General features: G+C 51.2%; 7 protein-coding genes across 7 annotated transcripts; 1 reads left to right on the forward strand and 6 right to left on the reverse strand.

Moving 5' to 3' along the window:
* Positions 1-987: 987 nt before the first annotated feature.
* On the reverse strand, positions 988-1713 carry ACO1O0_007113 (uncharacterized protein; the record flags this gene model as incomplete). Its single annotated transcript, XM_083196488.1, has 1 exon — positions 988-1713. One exon carries the CDS (start codon positions 1711-1713, stop codon positions 988-990), a length of 726 nt encoding a protein of 241 aa, XP_083047696.1.
* A 156-nt stretch (positions 1714-1869) lies between these two features.
* ACO1O0_007114 (uncharacterized protein) lies at positions 1870-3387 on the reverse strand (the record flags this gene model as incomplete). Its single annotated transcript, XM_083196489.1, has 3 exons — positions 1870-2619; positions 2875-3255; positions 3382-3387. 3 exons carry the CDS (start codon positions 3385-3387, stop codon positions 1870-1872), a joined length of 1137 nt encoding a protein of 378 aa, XP_083047697.1.
* Positions 3388-3976: 589 nt separating this feature from the next.
* On the reverse strand, positions 3977-5824 carry ACO1O0_007115 (flavin-containing monooxygenase; the record flags this gene model as incomplete). Its single annotated transcript, XM_083196490.1, has 4 exons — positions 3977-4373; positions 4473-4940; positions 5007-5481; positions 5773-5824. 4 exons carry the CDS (start codon positions 5822-5824, stop codon positions 3977-3979), a joined length of 1392 nt encoding a protein of 463 aa, XP_083047698.1.
* Positions 5825-6915: 1091 nt separating this feature from the next.
* Positions 6916-7973, reverse strand: ACO1O0_007116 (uncharacterized protein; the record flags this gene model as incomplete). The annotated part of the gene is made up of 3 exons (XM_083196491.1): positions 6916-7305; positions 7357-7555; positions 7687-7973. The coding sequence occupies 3 exons, from the start codon at positions 7971-7973 to the stop codon at positions 6916-6918; spliced, it is 876 nt and encodes a 291-aa protein (XP_083047699.1).
* Positions 7974-8672: 699 nt separating this feature from the next.
* Positions 8673-9254, reverse strand: ACO1O0_007117 (uncharacterized protein; the record flags this gene model as incomplete). Its single annotated transcript, XM_083196492.1, has 4 exons — positions 8673-8854; positions 8930-9044; positions 9107-9190; positions 9252-9254. 4 exons carry the CDS (start codon positions 9252-9254, stop codon positions 8673-8675), a joined length of 384 nt encoding a protein of 127 aa, XP_083047700.1.
* A 762-nt stretch (positions 9255-10016) lies between these two features.
* ARR3_1 (arsenic resistance protein) lies at positions 10017-11430 on the forward strand (the record flags this gene model as incomplete). Its single annotated transcript, XM_083196493.1, has 3 exons — positions 10017-10320; positions 10413-10555; positions 10777-11430. The coding sequence occupies 3 exons, from the start codon at positions 10017-10019 to the stop codon at positions 11428-11430; spliced, it is 1101 nt and encodes a 366-aa protein (XP_083047701.1).
* Positions 11431-11620: 190 nt separating this feature from the next.
* On the reverse strand, positions 11621-12424 carry ACO1O0_007119 (bZIP transcription factor; the record flags this gene model as incomplete). The annotated part of the gene is made up of 1 exon (XM_083196494.1): positions 11621-12424. The coding sequence occupies one exon, from the start codon at positions 12422-12424 to the stop codon at positions 11621-11623; it is 804 nt and encodes a 267-aa protein (XP_083047702.1).
* Positions 12425-15850: the final 3426 nt, after the last annotated feature.

Genomic DNA, 15850 nt, shown 5'->3' on the forward strand with positions numbered 1-15850 from the left:
CATGTCCTTGAATTCCTAGGAGGCTGACCCCAGTCTCCGAGTTCCAGATTTGGAAATCCCCATGTATTGAGCAGGATGCGAGCCGCTGACCATCGACTGAGTACGAAATTGACCTTACCCCCGAATGATAGGCAGCTTCAAATGTCGGGAGATACCTCTCCGCCCCTATATCCCAGATCTTGATAATGTCCCCCCCGGGACTCAACGCTAGTCGCTTGCTGTCTGGTGAAAAGCTGAGCAAAAAGTTTGAGGTGCCAAGTGTAGGTAGCGAATATACGAGGGTTCCTGTATCTGCAGCCCAGATATGGACATCACCTTCCACTGAACCTGATGCGATTCTCTGGCTGTCTGGCGAGAAGACGACTGACCACATGCTGGAGCTCCCAGGAGGCCGCAAAGTCTGCACCCAAGCACTCCACTCTTCTTCCATCTTCGGTTTCGATATAGCCCATTTTATTTCGTCCTCGAACAACTGTCGTAAATAGCTGTTGGTAGGACTGAAAAGAAGCGCGGAGGCGTAAACTTTCAAAGTTGCGGTCTCAACCGTTACTTTGTGAGAAAGAATAAATCTGTAGGCGTCTCTAACCAGTTTTATTAACCCACCGGCTTCAATGTAGTTTTTTTGATGTTAGTTTGTCTCTCGGTGTTATGAATGCATGTATAACTTACAACGAAGGTCTCGAGTTTTTTGTGTGCCAAAACTCCTTCTGGAATACCCTTACAGAGGCTTAGAGATTCCAGCCAGTTCAAGTACTTTTCTTCGAGGAATTTATGGAGAGATTTTTTGCCTTACAAGGCCTCATCGCCCCGAACGGAATCTAATAACTCGGGAGGGTGGCCCGAGTCGGAATACCTCGTAGAAGATAATGGATCCTCTTCGGGGGTCTCAACTTCTCCAATGAGGTACCCCAAGGTTTCAAAACTGTAAATATCGCGTCTGAGGGCGTCTGAAAGAATTCGTAGTGACTTTATGAACGTTAAGTGATGCTAATGAGCAACGCCAGAAGGCCAAATCTGACCCCGCGCTTTCTGTTCGAGGTAATCCTTTGCAGATTGGTGAACGAAATATATGACCCCCTGACGTAGAGTCAGGAAAAACCCGCAAGACTTGATTAGTTCTTCTAGATCATTGTCGTCCATGTACTCGGGAAACTGCATGAGAGCCGAAAGTTCGTCCAAGCTAATAGGGCGGTAGACAGCAGAAGCGATGGCCAGTATTTGTTTGCAATCCTCCTCGTCTTTAAGCTCTCCCATCATTCGGTCGTACAGAGCATCAAGGCCCTTGGGATATTTCTCCCATAACCTTTGCCTCTTGATGGTCGTCTTCGTAACAGAAGGGGCCGAGAGGGCTTCATAGACCAATGCAACCCAGAGGAAGGTGCCGTCGGCATGAGTCGCAAAGTACCTTTGCATGTCTTCATGTAACATGTTATCGAGCCTTTTCTCTGTCGCCAGTTCCGCCACTTTATGCCGTATATACGCGCATACGGCATCAGATATGGCATCCTCGTTCAACTCAAGGGACAGCTTCACTTTGTCCCCTAAGCCGTCAAGTTTCGACTCAATATCTGGATAATTGCGGCTTGTTATAATCCATTTGACCGGGGCTGACGAGTCGCGCACAAATTTGAGAAGTAACGGTCGATCAGCCGTGCATTCATCAAGACCATCAATGAGGATAATATTTCCACGAAGAGTCGGATCGTTTAGCATATTGGAGAGCATCCGCGACAGAACTTGCCATGCATTTGACTCCAGAAGTTTCGGGCCTTTACTGTCGTACTCTTCCCGGATGTATGGGACTAGCGACGGGTGATGTTTGACAAGATGGTAGACCAGTCCTCTCAGCACGGACGTAGCGTTGTTCAGTCAAGGCACAGTGGCTTGGCAGAGAAAATAGGTCAAGTTGGCCCCCTGGTCCATCTTTTCCAGCTCGTCAATAATGCCACAGAGGAGCATCGTCTTGCCTTTCCCAGAGTCACCTTTGATCCAAAGCACCCGACTTTGTGCTTCTTCTTGGAATCTTCGGAAGTCATCGTGGTTGAGGATCCAGCGATAGGAGTCTCTAAGGAGTCCTCCTTTTGTTTCCTGAATCCGCCTCCTATCATCAGAAGGGTCTGTCTCGAATATGTACCTTTTGCATTCCTCATCCTTATCATTTTGGTGTTTCTTTGCCTGCTGCTTGGTCTGGTCCTGGATCGCTGAATTGATTTTCAAAAGCTGTCTCTCCTGGGAATTTGCACTTTCGATAACATTTCGGAGATAAGATTTGAACTTCTCGGTGCTGAACTGGTTTAAATCTTTCTTCATAATTTCCTGGGCTTTTTTAACGTCTTGAAGCTGTCCTTGCCAGTCGTCAAACTTAACCAGATCTCTCAGGGTAGCAGGGGCCCGGTCTCGGTGGTAGACCAAAACACTCTTCATCTGGTAGAGAAGGAGTTCTTGATAGAGCTTGATGAGGCGCTTCTTGAGCTGTTCTTTCAGGCCTACGGCACTTTTGGAAGGTCTGTTTTCGTCCAGCATGAGAAATACAAGGTTCCAGTACCATTCCATCCTTGATGAGACGTAGGAGATGCCCTGGCGGTTAAGAAGTGTCTCGTTCATTGGGTTTGACAGAATCTGTGATAATGATTAGAGGGTCGGCTTAAATGTTTTAATGATAAATATATCAGTATCATAGGAATAAGCGAACAAGTATTTTAATAATAGTACATAAATACGGCAACAATACTTATATACGGATAAATATCGTGATTAACCGTATTGCGTTTGCATCTAGAACAGTCGTACCCGCGCTATAATAAAACCACCAAGTGTAGATCATGGGTATTTGTGTTGATGACATGGCGTTGGTAAAGAGCAAAGCCTACGTACCTCCAATATGAAGCTGACTCCCACCCATGCTACGGCAGCCGCAGGAGAGGTCTGTACAGCTTTTTCCATGATGCCCTTAATATTGTCAATAGCTTGCATGCGGGTGTACATTTGCCACTTGGTGTCGGCATCTTTCTGTGTGCGTTTTAGTCCAGCCTGGACAAGGCGGTTCATCTGCTGATGTCTCCCCGCGGAACTCTGTTCAATCCAATTTCCTCCCAGTAAACTGGCTGAGGCTATGGTTCCTCCATGTTCTTCAACGTTGGTTGAGGAAATGTTCTCCTGGGCTTCGTCTAGTTCCTGCAGCCTGGCTGACAGGAGATTTTCGTAGGCATCCACAATATCAGCGTTACTGACTTTTAGATTGTCGTAGGCGGTATTCTAAAGCCCTTCTTGTAGACCTTGTGGTTGTTCCGTAGAAAGAGGTTCGCATTCGGTATCCGGAGGGCTTCGCCAGGCATTGGTAGCGTCGTTGTTCGCCGTCGTAACCGCCTCCGATGTACGTACTAGCATCTCTGATTGTTCGACTTTCGACGCCGATGGCGCCAAGAAGGCCTTCTCGAGCTTTTTCTTGAATTTTATGAACCCTATGACTCTGAAGTTTGATGAAATCATCTGATGGGGATGAAGCTGAGAAGTTGACAGCAAGAAAAGGTTGGGGCGGGGAAGTGGACGGTATGCATTTGCAGCCCGACGATGGCCACCAACGAAAAGCAGGGCGGGGAGCTACGCCTAGGATATGCCATTATTGGCTATGTGAATTCACGATGCAAAGAGATATCAATGAGTCACTATCTCCTGGCAGGAGAGTACGTAGCGCGCGCCCAGGTAGAATATGACCCGCTAAAAGTTATGCTTTATAACTCGATATTCTGCCTTGATCATCGAGACGGCGATTTGACTACTGCTGACGAGCGAGGTAGCAGAAGGGCAAGCTAAACTGGACTCTGCCTAGGTAGTTTTATAACTGCACTTAACCCTTAGTCACTACACTTATGAATACTGCGAACGCCAACTATCATCCCGATATAACCAACTCCTCGGCTTCCGGCCATACGTCCAGGTCAAAACTATGTAGAGAGACCATCTGAAATAACTCTCGTCATTCCGCCGCCTCCCTCTTGTCATCATGTTTAATCTCAAAGTCGCTCCACCTCAGCCTCCTCACGCACCTCGACCACCAAAACGCCAACTGAGTCCCCGGCCAAATTAGGGTGTTTCGACCAGAGCGACTGTCAACGTACCAGTTTCGAACATCCGCTGTGTACACAAGGCCCTGCATTTTCGTCTGGATCCAGTCATTGAAATCTCGCTGCGCGCTCTCTTTCACCTGAATGCTCGCCTTCTTGGGAGCATCAGACCTCCCTTCGAGGAGTGAGGTAATGACTCGCAAGATATACTCGGTTGAGCACTCGATTCCGACCAGAGTCGAGTGGCCCGAGGGAAGAGTATTGGGTCCTGTGATAAGGAACAAGTTGGGGAAGTCTGCGACACACACGCTAAATGTAGATAGATTTAATTGTTAGTCCAGCCAGCGGCCCCTAGTTAGGGCAGTTGCCGGCCTTTGGCATTGGCGATGGATTGTAATCTGTACGTACCCCATGTAGGCGGACGAAAACGCATCCTTTTGGCTCCAAGCCTTGGGCAACTCTGCGCCGTCGCGGCCCCTGATGGCCATGGGAGCCAGAAGTTCCTGAGTCTTGAAGCCGTTGGCGAGGATGATAGCATCCGCCTGCAGTATCTCGCCGTCGTTCGTCTGAACTTGACGAGGGCCCACTACAGTTAGAGAACTTGATCTGAGCAACGTCACCTTTGGGTCATGCAAGACATTCAGATACCCATGATCTAAGACGGGGCGTTTAGCTCCAAAGTCGAAATCTGGAATGAGGATATCGTGGTACTCGACAGGTGCGGTGCGTCTCATGTATGCCTCTAGGGTCTTCTGTAGGGACCGCCGGATTATCCTGCCAGTGACGTTGGTCTTGAAGGCGCAAAATGCCAGGTCGAGCTTGGCTGCCACCCAGTACCTCCACAGTCGGTTCGCGATCGGGAAAATGCGAAACAAACTGCATTCAATATTAGATTCAAGCTGAAGTGTCTTTTGATTTTTTTTTGGCCGAGAGGTGTCTCACCGCCTTTGCCATCGAGGCACAGTGCCGTTGTCCTTGGGGGCGATCCAATGTGCACTTCGCACAACCTGCGTTAAGCCCTTAACCGACTCCTGGTTGACCAAGTGTGGGATGAATTGGTTCGCGGAGCACCCATTTCCAACGACAACTACCTCCTTGTCCTGGAAATCAAATGAATGATCCCAGCGGGCGCTGTGGAAGACACGACCGCCGAACTTCTCGAGGTTGTGGATATCCTCTGTCCCATTGGGAACGTCGCAGAAGCCGACGGCCGAAATTAGGAACCTCGAGTGCTTGACGTAGGTCCTCCCGGAGTCTCTTTCCGTAAAGCTAACACGCCAAAGATACTCTTCGTCAAGCCACTCTGCTTCAGAACACTCTTGCTTGAGATGGATGTTGCTGGAAGCATCAAAAGATGAGACCACACTCTCAATGTACTTGAGGATCTCGGGCTGAGAGGCGTACACCTCTGACCATTCTGGGTTGAGAGCAAATGAGTACGAATAGAGCTATTAGTGTGACATGATCAGTAATTCTGCTTCAGGTTGGATTAAAAATCCGTGGGCGGAAGAGCGGACCTGAGAGGGTATGTCGCAACTTAAGCCTGGGTACGTGTTTTTGGCCCAAGTACCTGCCACACTGTCCTCTTTTTCATAAACGGCCACTTTGGCTTTTGGCATCCGTTGAAGGGTCCTGATGAGAGCGCAGATACCTAGGTATTTAACGCCGTAAGCAGCCATGTCGATAACCTTGCAGGATACACACCTACCCGAGAAGCCCGCCCCAATAATGATCAAGTCTAGTTCGTCTGGTGAGTCCATGGTGCGTGAAGGTCGGCATCAAATATTGCAACGAGGGAGAAATGGAGAAGTTCTACACATGCATTACGAGTCAAAGACGGCGATTCCAGCCTGGTTATATGTGGTTAGCAGATGGTAGGAGAAGATGAGAAATATGCCCAACATGTCACAAACGAGATATGCAAGACAGGGGCCACACCAGTCTAGCATGTTCCATGACGTATGCTGTGTTATGCCGTTTTCAGAGAGTCTTGTAATATGTATACATTGCCTTTAGCACCTAGGCTGAGTGTACACGAGGAAGTAGGTGTGACTCGTGAGGCACCGGATGGTGGAGGGGCGAATGTGAAGCAGTGGCGGGTAAAACAGCAGTGACATATCAATTAACTACCTAAAACAGTTTGGTACAGATATTGGGCATTCTTATTAGCCTTCAATGCCGCTGGGGTCAGCAATACAGATAGTCAGTTGATTACTTCGTACTCCGTACTGATAGTCCTACTAGTACGGATAGTACTGATATGTTCCAGTCAGTCCAGACCTCCAGTGACTCTTCAGGAACGCCACGCCACACGCCAGGTGCTTGTGGGGAGGGTTTCCGAATTTGGCAAGTTTCCAGTTTGTCACCCCAGTGGGGCTGAAAAATGACAAGGCGGTTGAGGTTTTGGAGTATCGTCACTCCTCGATGGTTATTGGCTGATCAGCAAACATGGGGTTTGGACACCGAAGTGACCGAAGCCCCCAACCTCCCACCCAGGGGCGGACGACGGCTCCGCTGTAAGTTGGCCAGGGACGGGAAAACACCGTTGACATACCGCTTGCGAGTCTCTTGGGCCCGCACAACACGGCATGAGGCATCTGCACTTCGAGCTAGGCCTGTCTCAACTCTTGGCCTTCAGATGCCCGCGAAAGAAAGTATATTTTACGTTTAAAACTATGCAGTTGACATGCTTTATGGGCGAGGTAGTACATGTAGTCATCCCTTGGTCCTCTTTTAGGCATCTTGGCTCCCAAACTGTAGCGCATCATGCCGTCGTACATGTCAGGCATTTCTCCTTGTTAAATCTACCAACATATGATCGCTCTATAGTTCCATTTGCATCGTCCTGAGCTCAGATACTCCCTATATCTGTTTTGGCCTTAGACCGAACCTCCTCACGTTCGCTGAAGCGATCACCGAATAGGTCAAAATGCGGCCGCATGACGAGGGTATACTTAACCAGCTCCTCCATGCAGTCAACAAGCCGGTCACGGTTTGAGCTGGCCATCATACGACTGCCCTCGGTCTCGGGGGTGAACTGCGTATATGCCTTGGGCACGGAGCTCTGGTTAGGGATGGCGAACATACGCATCCACCGGCCTAGGATCCGTAGCGAGTTCACTGAGTTGAAGGACTGCGACCCGCCGCTGACTTGTGCGATGGCTAGGGTCCTCCCCTGAGTCGGGCGTACCGACCCTGACGACAAGGGAATCCAGTCTATCTGCTGTTTGAAGATCCCAGTCTGCAGTAATCGTTAGCAATACGATAGACGACGGGGAAGAGAGACTCCTACCAAGTTTCCGTGCTGCTCGGGGCTAACCCATACGTGGCCATCGCTCCACTTGCTAAGCTCCCGCAGCTCCTGTACCTTAGGGTGGCCGTGCTCGACGTCGTCCTTTTGAGGCAGGCCAGCTGGGTTATATACGCGGACGTCGCAACCGAGCCGGAAGAGGATGCGCGCCGCCTCGTAGGCTAGTAGACGAGAGTAGGATCTGACGTTAATGGCCCTCAAGTTAGTCTAGTGTCGCTACTAGAATACCGTCGGGGGGGAAAAGAGAGGCAAAAGAGCGGCATCATCCGGGGTGCTGTTTGCTCTCTGGATGTCTAAGAAGGCAAGACATACCTGCTTCTCAAGCTCCCGTACAAGACAAGGATACGCAAGCGATCTTGCTTCTTCTCTAGTAGCTCAGACTGTACCATCCGGAGCACTGTGCTCAGCTCCAGCCGCGCGACCCAATCATCCGAGGCGAACTGATCATCCAGTAGGAAGGGGCGGTACTGGCGGCGGATATCGGCATCGTCCTCATGGGCCGGAATGGCGAAGGACGTGTGGCTATAAGCCGTGTCGACAGCCAACTGGGCAGCAGGCCGCGCGGCGTGAGTATTGTTCAGGTCTCCGTGGCCGTTCATTTTGCTGGAAAGACTGGGGCGGGGCCGATGGAGCTGAGATTGCTTGGGGGTGGAGGAAGATTCCCGGAGGAGAGCCCAGGGCGGGAGGTAGAGGAGGGGCCGGCGCGTGCAAGGACGCTGCAACACCCGAAGAAAGGACTTGGAAGCCTCCTTGTGTGGTGGGATGATGCGATGGAGGTTCATTCCTCTGTCAAATAAGAATAAGACATTAGGATGCAAGGTAGTAGGAACAGTGGTGTTTACAAAGGGCTTTGTTTCAAACTGTCAGCGCGTGGAGGACCGGAGCTGTATTTATTGAATCCCTTGCGCTTTTACCCACTTTATCAGTAGCACTTTGCATGGACATTAATCACGGACGCTAGAGAGTCGCCGACGGAACCGCCACAGCCACCTCACATTACACCTGTGGACATCCGGGCAGCCGGGCAGGCGATTCATGAGTTTTGGTCTTCCCACGGGTTAATGTTCTCGTCCGTAGTGCTCAATGTCGTGACAGTGGAATGGTTCAAAGGACTCGTTTGTATCGGCCCCTGTTACAACATCAACGCAACCCCACAAGCAATGTATACGGCAAAAAAAGGAGCCTCCATCAACTCAATTGCGCGTGTTGGTATTTTAAGGCGTTTAGATTTTCTCATGTTCTGGCGAGCATACTTCCCCATGGGCGAACGCCGACCTTATTCAAGCTCTACTCTTCGTTTACTTACCGCCCCAGGCATCCGCATTGTAGCCATCCATCCATCCTACGTACTCTCCCCCAGCACGGGCCCATCCAGAAATGCCTCCCACCAGAATTAAGCTCTCCATCGCCTCGTCTTTACGATCTTCGAGGTAGTCATCAAACCAACCAGCCGCCCGGGTGCCTCGTCCACGGGACGACGCTTTCAACCATTCATATCAGCACTCACTCATAAATCAGGCGCCAATAGGGTATCTATAATGTTTATCCGACTCACAGCAATACCAGATGACCCGGCGGATCTTGGCTGCCTTGAACAGGCTGTATAGCGCCGGTAGGGTAGGGTACAGGCTCTGTGCCGGCAGGTTGAGGGATCCGCGAATGGTGCCGCCCTAGGATCCAGAAAACTACAGGTGAGCCGAGGACAGGATGGGGAGGAGAAGTGAGAACACACCTCGTAGTCTGTGCGACGGAGGTCAACAATTACATAGTCCTCTCCGGCGGCGCTGCCCTTGTCCTTGAGCATATCCAGCATTGTCTCTCTTGTCACCCCGGCCACGGGTCCCCTATTGTTACGCGGGGACGGATAGGCAGCGTACCATGGCCTTTGTGGTTCGCTAGAAGCCATTTCTGTGTCCGACAAGACAGAACGGTAAGGCTTGCAGTTAGATATTTTGGAAACAGGCCGTGGTATGAGCGTTGTGAGAGTGGAACTTTTGTGTAAGTGGCAGACTGCGAGCCTAATGGGGACCGCCCTTGCTAACCGCATGGACATTTTTCTTTGACAAATAAGCGAGAGCTCGTGGCTTTGTATCGACGCTCTGGCCGCCGGGACTTCTCCAGCAGAGAAGCTCTGTCGAACAGTCCAGAGATTCCAAACTGCGGAAGACAAACACATGCCGTGCTGGGAGTGTGTCAGACCCTCATTGTGATTGGCCAGTGCTAGTACTGTGATCAATGTCGCCCTCGGGAGAAACCGCCCTCTGGCACTGACTCGAGTGCCTTCTCCATCATCTCCAGACTCTAGTCTCCAGTTCTCCACAATGGCGGCCAGGTCTGGAAACTTGGTAGTGGTAGTTGGTACTTGGTAGTGAGTGCCACTACTGACCAAAAAGTCTGTCAATTGTATCCGTAGTTGTATTAGTATAATTAATTCTAGAGAATTGCACCCTTATTCTCCCTTCCTGGTGACAAATTGAGCATCCCTTTCGATGGTCTTCTGAAATTCTTCGTCCTCCGCTCCTCTTTTCTCTGCTAGTAGGAAGCACATAAATACTTCGTCCGTTCCCTGAATAGAGCGCCTCATCTTCCTCTACCTACAAGCACACACACACACACACACATATATATATATCATCACCACCATGTCTTCAGAGAAAATACAAGAAGAGCCCGGTCACCCCGAGTTGCACCACGTTACACCTCCAACGGCAACCGAAGGCAGCCGTAACAGCCAGCCAGACCCCGAGAACCCGACCACCAATGGCACGGCCGACCCCCTGCCAGCGTCTGCCGTGTCTGCGTTCAAGAACCTGGGTCTTCTCGATCGCTTCCTTGCGCTCTGGATCTTCCTGGCCATGGCCATCGGCATCATCTTGGGCAACTTTGTCCCTGAGATGAACCGCTCCCTCGAGAGAGGCAAGTTCGTCGGTGTTTCAGTCCCCATTGGTATGACCCCGTCTCAACTCGAGAGGACACACCTCCAAGTCTCCACCATGAGCAGTACTTTGGACTAACCCAGACCGCGCTTCCCGTGACAGCCGTGGGCTTACTCGTCATGATGTATCCCATCTTATGCAAGGTGCGCTATGAATCGCTGCACGTGCTGCTCCGGCAGAAGGAAATGTGGAAGCAAATATGCTTTAGCGTTTTGATCAACTGGGTCATCGCCCCTTTTCTGATGGTAGGTGCATGTGTTCTCATGGAGGCCCCCTGCAGCACCCTCGACCGTTGGCTAATGTTCGCGATCCCAGCTTGCCCTTGCCTGGGCTTTCCTTCCGGACAAAAGCGATCTTCGCATCGGTCTTATACTCGTCGGACTTGGGAGATGCATTGCCATGGTTCGATTTATCCCTTTTCCTCGAATCATTAAGCGATTGACACTGACTCTGTTCGGGGCTCTAGGTCCTTATCTGGAATGGTCTTGCCGGCGGTGACGACGAGTACTGCGCCATCCTCGTCGCCATCAACTCACTGCTGCAGATGGTTCTCTTCGCGCCGCTTGCCATATTCTTCATCCGCGTCATCAGCCACGAGACAGACACTCTCGACATCTCCTACGAGGTTGTCGCCTCCAGCGTGGCCGTCTTCCTCGGCATCCCCCTAGGGGCAGCCGTCGTGACGCGGTTCGTGCTGCGCGCAGTTGCCGGGGATGAATGGTATCATCGAGTCTTCCTCCGGTTCGCGTCACCCTGGTCTCTTGTCGGACTGCTGTATACCATTCTTGTCCTCTTCGCCGCCCAGGGCCACCGGGTCGTCCACCAGATCGTATCAGTTCTCCGAGTCGCCGCACCGCTTTTGGTGTATTTTGTGCTTATATTCTTCATCACTCTCTGGGTCAGCCGGTTACTTGGTTTCAAGTTCCCTCTTTTGGTGACACAGAGTTTCACCGCTGCTAGCAACAACTTTGAGCTTGCCATCGCGGTGGCCGTGGCGACGTTCGGCCCCGACAGCGACCAGGCGTTGGCATCTACCGTTGGCCCGCTCATTGAGGTACCCGTCCTGATCGGCCTGGTATATGCTGTTCGGTGGATGGCGAATAGGTGGGGTTGGAAGTAGTACATGGCAAGTGCATGGCAGTGTTTGGGAACGCAGAAATCCGTTCCTATCCGTCGCATTGCGGAGATAGTTAGATGTACACAAGATGATTAGGTAGCCAGGGTTGTATCGAAGCACGCAGGGCTATTTGGCCATTGCATGGTCCTCCTATAAAAGCTCAATCGTCCGCATGGTGCATACCCAGGTCATATCAGGATGTAATGTGGTCGAGCACTTCAAATAGCAGCCTATTCTCCACACGACAACCATCTCCCTTAGCGACAGGTCCCCGAAAGCCGGACTCTAGCCACCCACGGACGAGAGACACGTCCACTTTGGCGTAATTCTTCTCCGCAATCAGCCGGTATGCATCGCGGCAGCGGGTAGTTGATTCCTTGGGCTGGGGCGGTTCCATAGTATCGTATTTCTTCTCATCATCGCCCACGGCGGCATCGTAGCTGCCCCAGGTGTCGCAGCTGGAGGTACACGCTACCAGGGGATGGTGTAGATGGGCGGTCGGCATCAATAAGCGGTCGCTATCAGAAGATCGTCGTTGCCATGTAGGAGCAGCATCATGCTGTTCGCGCGCCTTAGCATAGGTTCCGCCGGCGACACGCGTCACTAGGTTATTGCCGCCCGGTTCCACGGCGCGGAAGAAATGGGCGCTTGTTTGCTGCTGCGCAGACGGTGAGCGCAAAGGCAAAGATCGCACTGATGATTCTGGTCGTGGTGGTGAGGGACATGTATTATTGACTGTAGCGTCATTGGTGAGCCTCGCCGAGGCCGATGTCCGAGTATTTTCAAGCTCCGCAGTCAGACGCTGAACCGTCGCCAGTGCTTGCTGTAGCTGAAGCTCTGTCTCTGCAAGCTTGGACTCAAGGTGCTCGATACGACTCTTCACCTTCTCGCGGTGACGTCGCTGGTTATTGCGCACCCGTGTGCTTCTGCTGTCCGCTGGTTTGATGGACCATTTTGTCATGAGGGCGCCGGGGTTCCCGCTCGACATTCGGTCCATTGTGCCTGCTGCGGAAAGATGATCGGGTAGATAGAGGCAATGCGTACGGAGTACAGGACGTTTGAGCGACGACATGTACACTGCGGTATAGGGTATATGAGATGGCCCTTGTTGAGGTGTTCAGGATGGACGGCAAATTTGTGGTAGTCAGACGGAGGATTTCAGTGCCTTGCTCTGCGGGTTGTGTCGCCGTTTGTCAGCCTACAGGTCCAGTGTCCATACGGCTGGGGCACTAATAAAATAGTGCTAAAATTCTGTACACTAGCTGTATCTAGTCACCTGAGCATAGGTAATGTTATGGGGATAGACACCCGTGGACACCCGGGTGCCTTCATGTTGTTTATTTACATGTACTAATCGTATTAACAACTCTGTAGGGTGACTTTTACTTTACTGTAAACTACCCACCATGCAGTAAGTCATCCTAGCCTATCCATCAACTGAAATATCTTCATATTGTTCACAGAGCAACTGCTTGGCCCTCTACAACCCAGAGCGACGCGAGCATCAGCGTCCGCCTGACCATGCATTGTGACAAGGATTGTGGCTGCTTCGTCGCAAGATGTCACTAGGGTCTCCGCGCGACCAAGGGGTGGCGCAGGGGACTCTGCCGGACAGAAGCAGTCCGACACTGGCGGGAGCAACTGTGTTGAAGACAAACATGTAGTGTCCCTGTCGAGAGCATCTGCCCCATCTACGCCATGCCCAACTTCCTCTGGCCGCTGACACCGATCGTTTGGTTCCCGATCGTCTATTTCCCAATCGTCTGCTTCCTGATGGCCTGCTTCCCTTTCGCTCGAGGCCGTTTTCTCCTCATGCATACTAGCTCGAGAAGACGGCGTCTGCGTCATCGTGGCCGCGTCTGGGGATGTCTCTGAGTGAGACTTCTGTTGCACGGTAGTCGTGCGGTTAGAGGGTGGAATCGACACACAGGGCAAGGGCGGCGGTGGGAGAGCCTCGGGCACGCTTGGCTTCAGAAATGTATATCCGTCCTGTTGTTGATGTTGGCCGTCCGGTGTTAATTCGGGAACCTCTCCATATTGTTCAGGAGGTTGCCAATCATACCACTTTGCTCTAGTGGCACTATCAGACCCCTCGGGAGTAGGACACACATTAGCAAGGTATCGGTCGACTTGGTCGGAAGAAACACCGTGCATCTCAAGAAGAGCCCTGAGATGCCTGTTCTGGGCATTTACGGCCCTGGCTGCCGCTTGCATCTCCAAGGAAGCAGCCGCCCCATGGCGCTCGTATTCATTTAATCGCCTCCTCAGATCGTCGACCAATTCTCTGCGTCGGGCTCGCGACTGCCGCTGGCTTTCACGGTTCTGAGCGGTTGATGCTGGAGTCTTGAACTGTAATTTATGGCGGTGAGACGGGGACTGCTAGGATAGACTGAGAGCTGCTCACCCCCTTACCTTTCTAGGCATCACGTCGGGTTGAAGCCCATTGTAGGCCAAAAAGCTGAGCCGTTAGAATGTTTCTAACTTGCTCTAGGGAATGGTGCCCCTATTACACCTTCAAGGGGTTTCGTATCTGTATAATGCGGCCCGGATGTTACCCGAAACAGAACGAAGTATCGTATGGCGCGAATGCACGTTGCAAGTCTGTCCAGTCGCGATAGCTGCACGGGTGTTCCAGGAGTCAAGGGACTTAAATGGGGTCGAGTCCTCGTCGAAGCCGACTTTTGCTTGGCAATCTGACGTAATCAAACCACCTGCTCAACCCCATCTTTGGGTGTGAATAATTTTGCAGACTGAGTCATCATACTTCATCATGAGTTGGAGGGAGACGAGACTGGTCTGCACATGTATGGCGTACGAGTACGGATACACACACACGGGACCCACAGATTAAGGTCGTCGTTAGGGGTTTTATAAGTGGGACAACCAGACTGCGTACATACATAGTAGTAGTACTTGTAGCACATAGGCGGGCCCAGAGCCCAGAGGCCAACACCACAGCGCCAACTATCGCAAAGAAGATATTGGTGGTTTGGGTGGTGGGGTTGGATGTAATAGTGCTCGTGCGGCTGGTCGTCGCATACGACCAGTCGCCGTAATAGGCCGTATCTCCAGCCAGATGGCCGGATAGCCGGATGGACCCGAAGGTCGCGGCTCACGGGGCAACAAGTCTGTGTAGGCAAGATGGGCAATAAAATTTAAATTGATAATAAAAGAATGACCATGTGGGCTTTAATCACATGATCCTTCTTATGTACATAAAAAATGAACCTCTAGTCTTGCAGGGTTCGAATTTTCCTCTCCTATAAGGTGCACGCCCGTGGCCCTGATTCGTCAACAGCAATGAACGCGGGCATCCACCACCTAACACAATATAATTAATCATCTGGCGGGGATGGCAAGTTGAGAAGTTGGCAGCAAGAACAGGCTAGGGCGGGGAAATGGATATAATACATCTGCGGCGCGACGATGGCCACCAGAGAAACGCAGGGCGGGGGAGCTGCGACGATGATATGCCATCATTGGCTACCTAGGGACGTGAATTCACGATGCATATACGAATACCTCTTTGATGAACTCACCACATTAGGTACTGGGTAGTACTGATAAAACTCCATACACTCACGAACTGTCTAGTTGGTATAATAAGTAGTAGCTCCTCTCCTAGCCTTTTGATCTATTGGAGCCGCCGCACTAGTAACCTTCGGGGTCCTTTCTCCAAGTCAAGAAACAAGTTATCTCGATGTCGGACTTCCACAAATGCAGGAGGACTACTTGGCGCTGTGGCTCAACTAGTTACCCTATATGGGTGGGTACCTAAGCCTGCTTCGGAGCCTAAACTGTGCTAGAAGGGCTGATTTATCGCTTGGAGTCACCTTCCCCTCGGCCATCTTCCGCACATGTACCTACCTAGCTGAGGATTCGTCGGATTGTGAAGTGCAATGTTTAGCCACACCCTCACAACCACCTGAGCACTTTGAGTGGGGTCGCGATGTATTAGAGATTGTTCTTGAGGTATGAGGGAAATGGCTCAACTTTGATTCTGGCACGAATTCGCAAGCACTAGGAGGAGCCTGGGATTTCCATCCAAGGTCATATACGCTCTTCGCTTAATATTTTTACTCCACTTGGAAGACAATATCATCGAAGGCTGCGGTCTAGCAGTAAATATAGGAGCTTCTGTTTAAATTCACTCCCAAAAACTGTTTCTAGGCTACTTTCTGTACTTCCCATCGTGACATCCCTCGGCGGAACCGATCGGGAACGATGTGTGTGGTGACCCAAGTTCAAGAATACTGCAAGAATTGCACGTCTCTTTTGAGGGAGGTGAAAGATGTCAGAGAATGAGACCAAGGACAATGTTTAATGTTATACATGGAAGACGGAAACAAAGGGAGGCCGCCCATCACCAGGTATATTGTATGTGGACAATGCAGACCTCTGGTACGAAGCAATAGTGAGCAGC

The sequence above is a fragment of the Amphichorda felina genome, assembly GCF_050947745.1.
Source record: "Amphichorda felina strain 45539 chromosome Unknown scaffold_7, whole genome shotgun sequence".
Taxonomy (NCBI): Eukaryota; Fungi; Ascomycota; class Sordariomycetes; order Hypocreales; family Bionectriaceae; genus Amphichorda; species Amphichorda felina.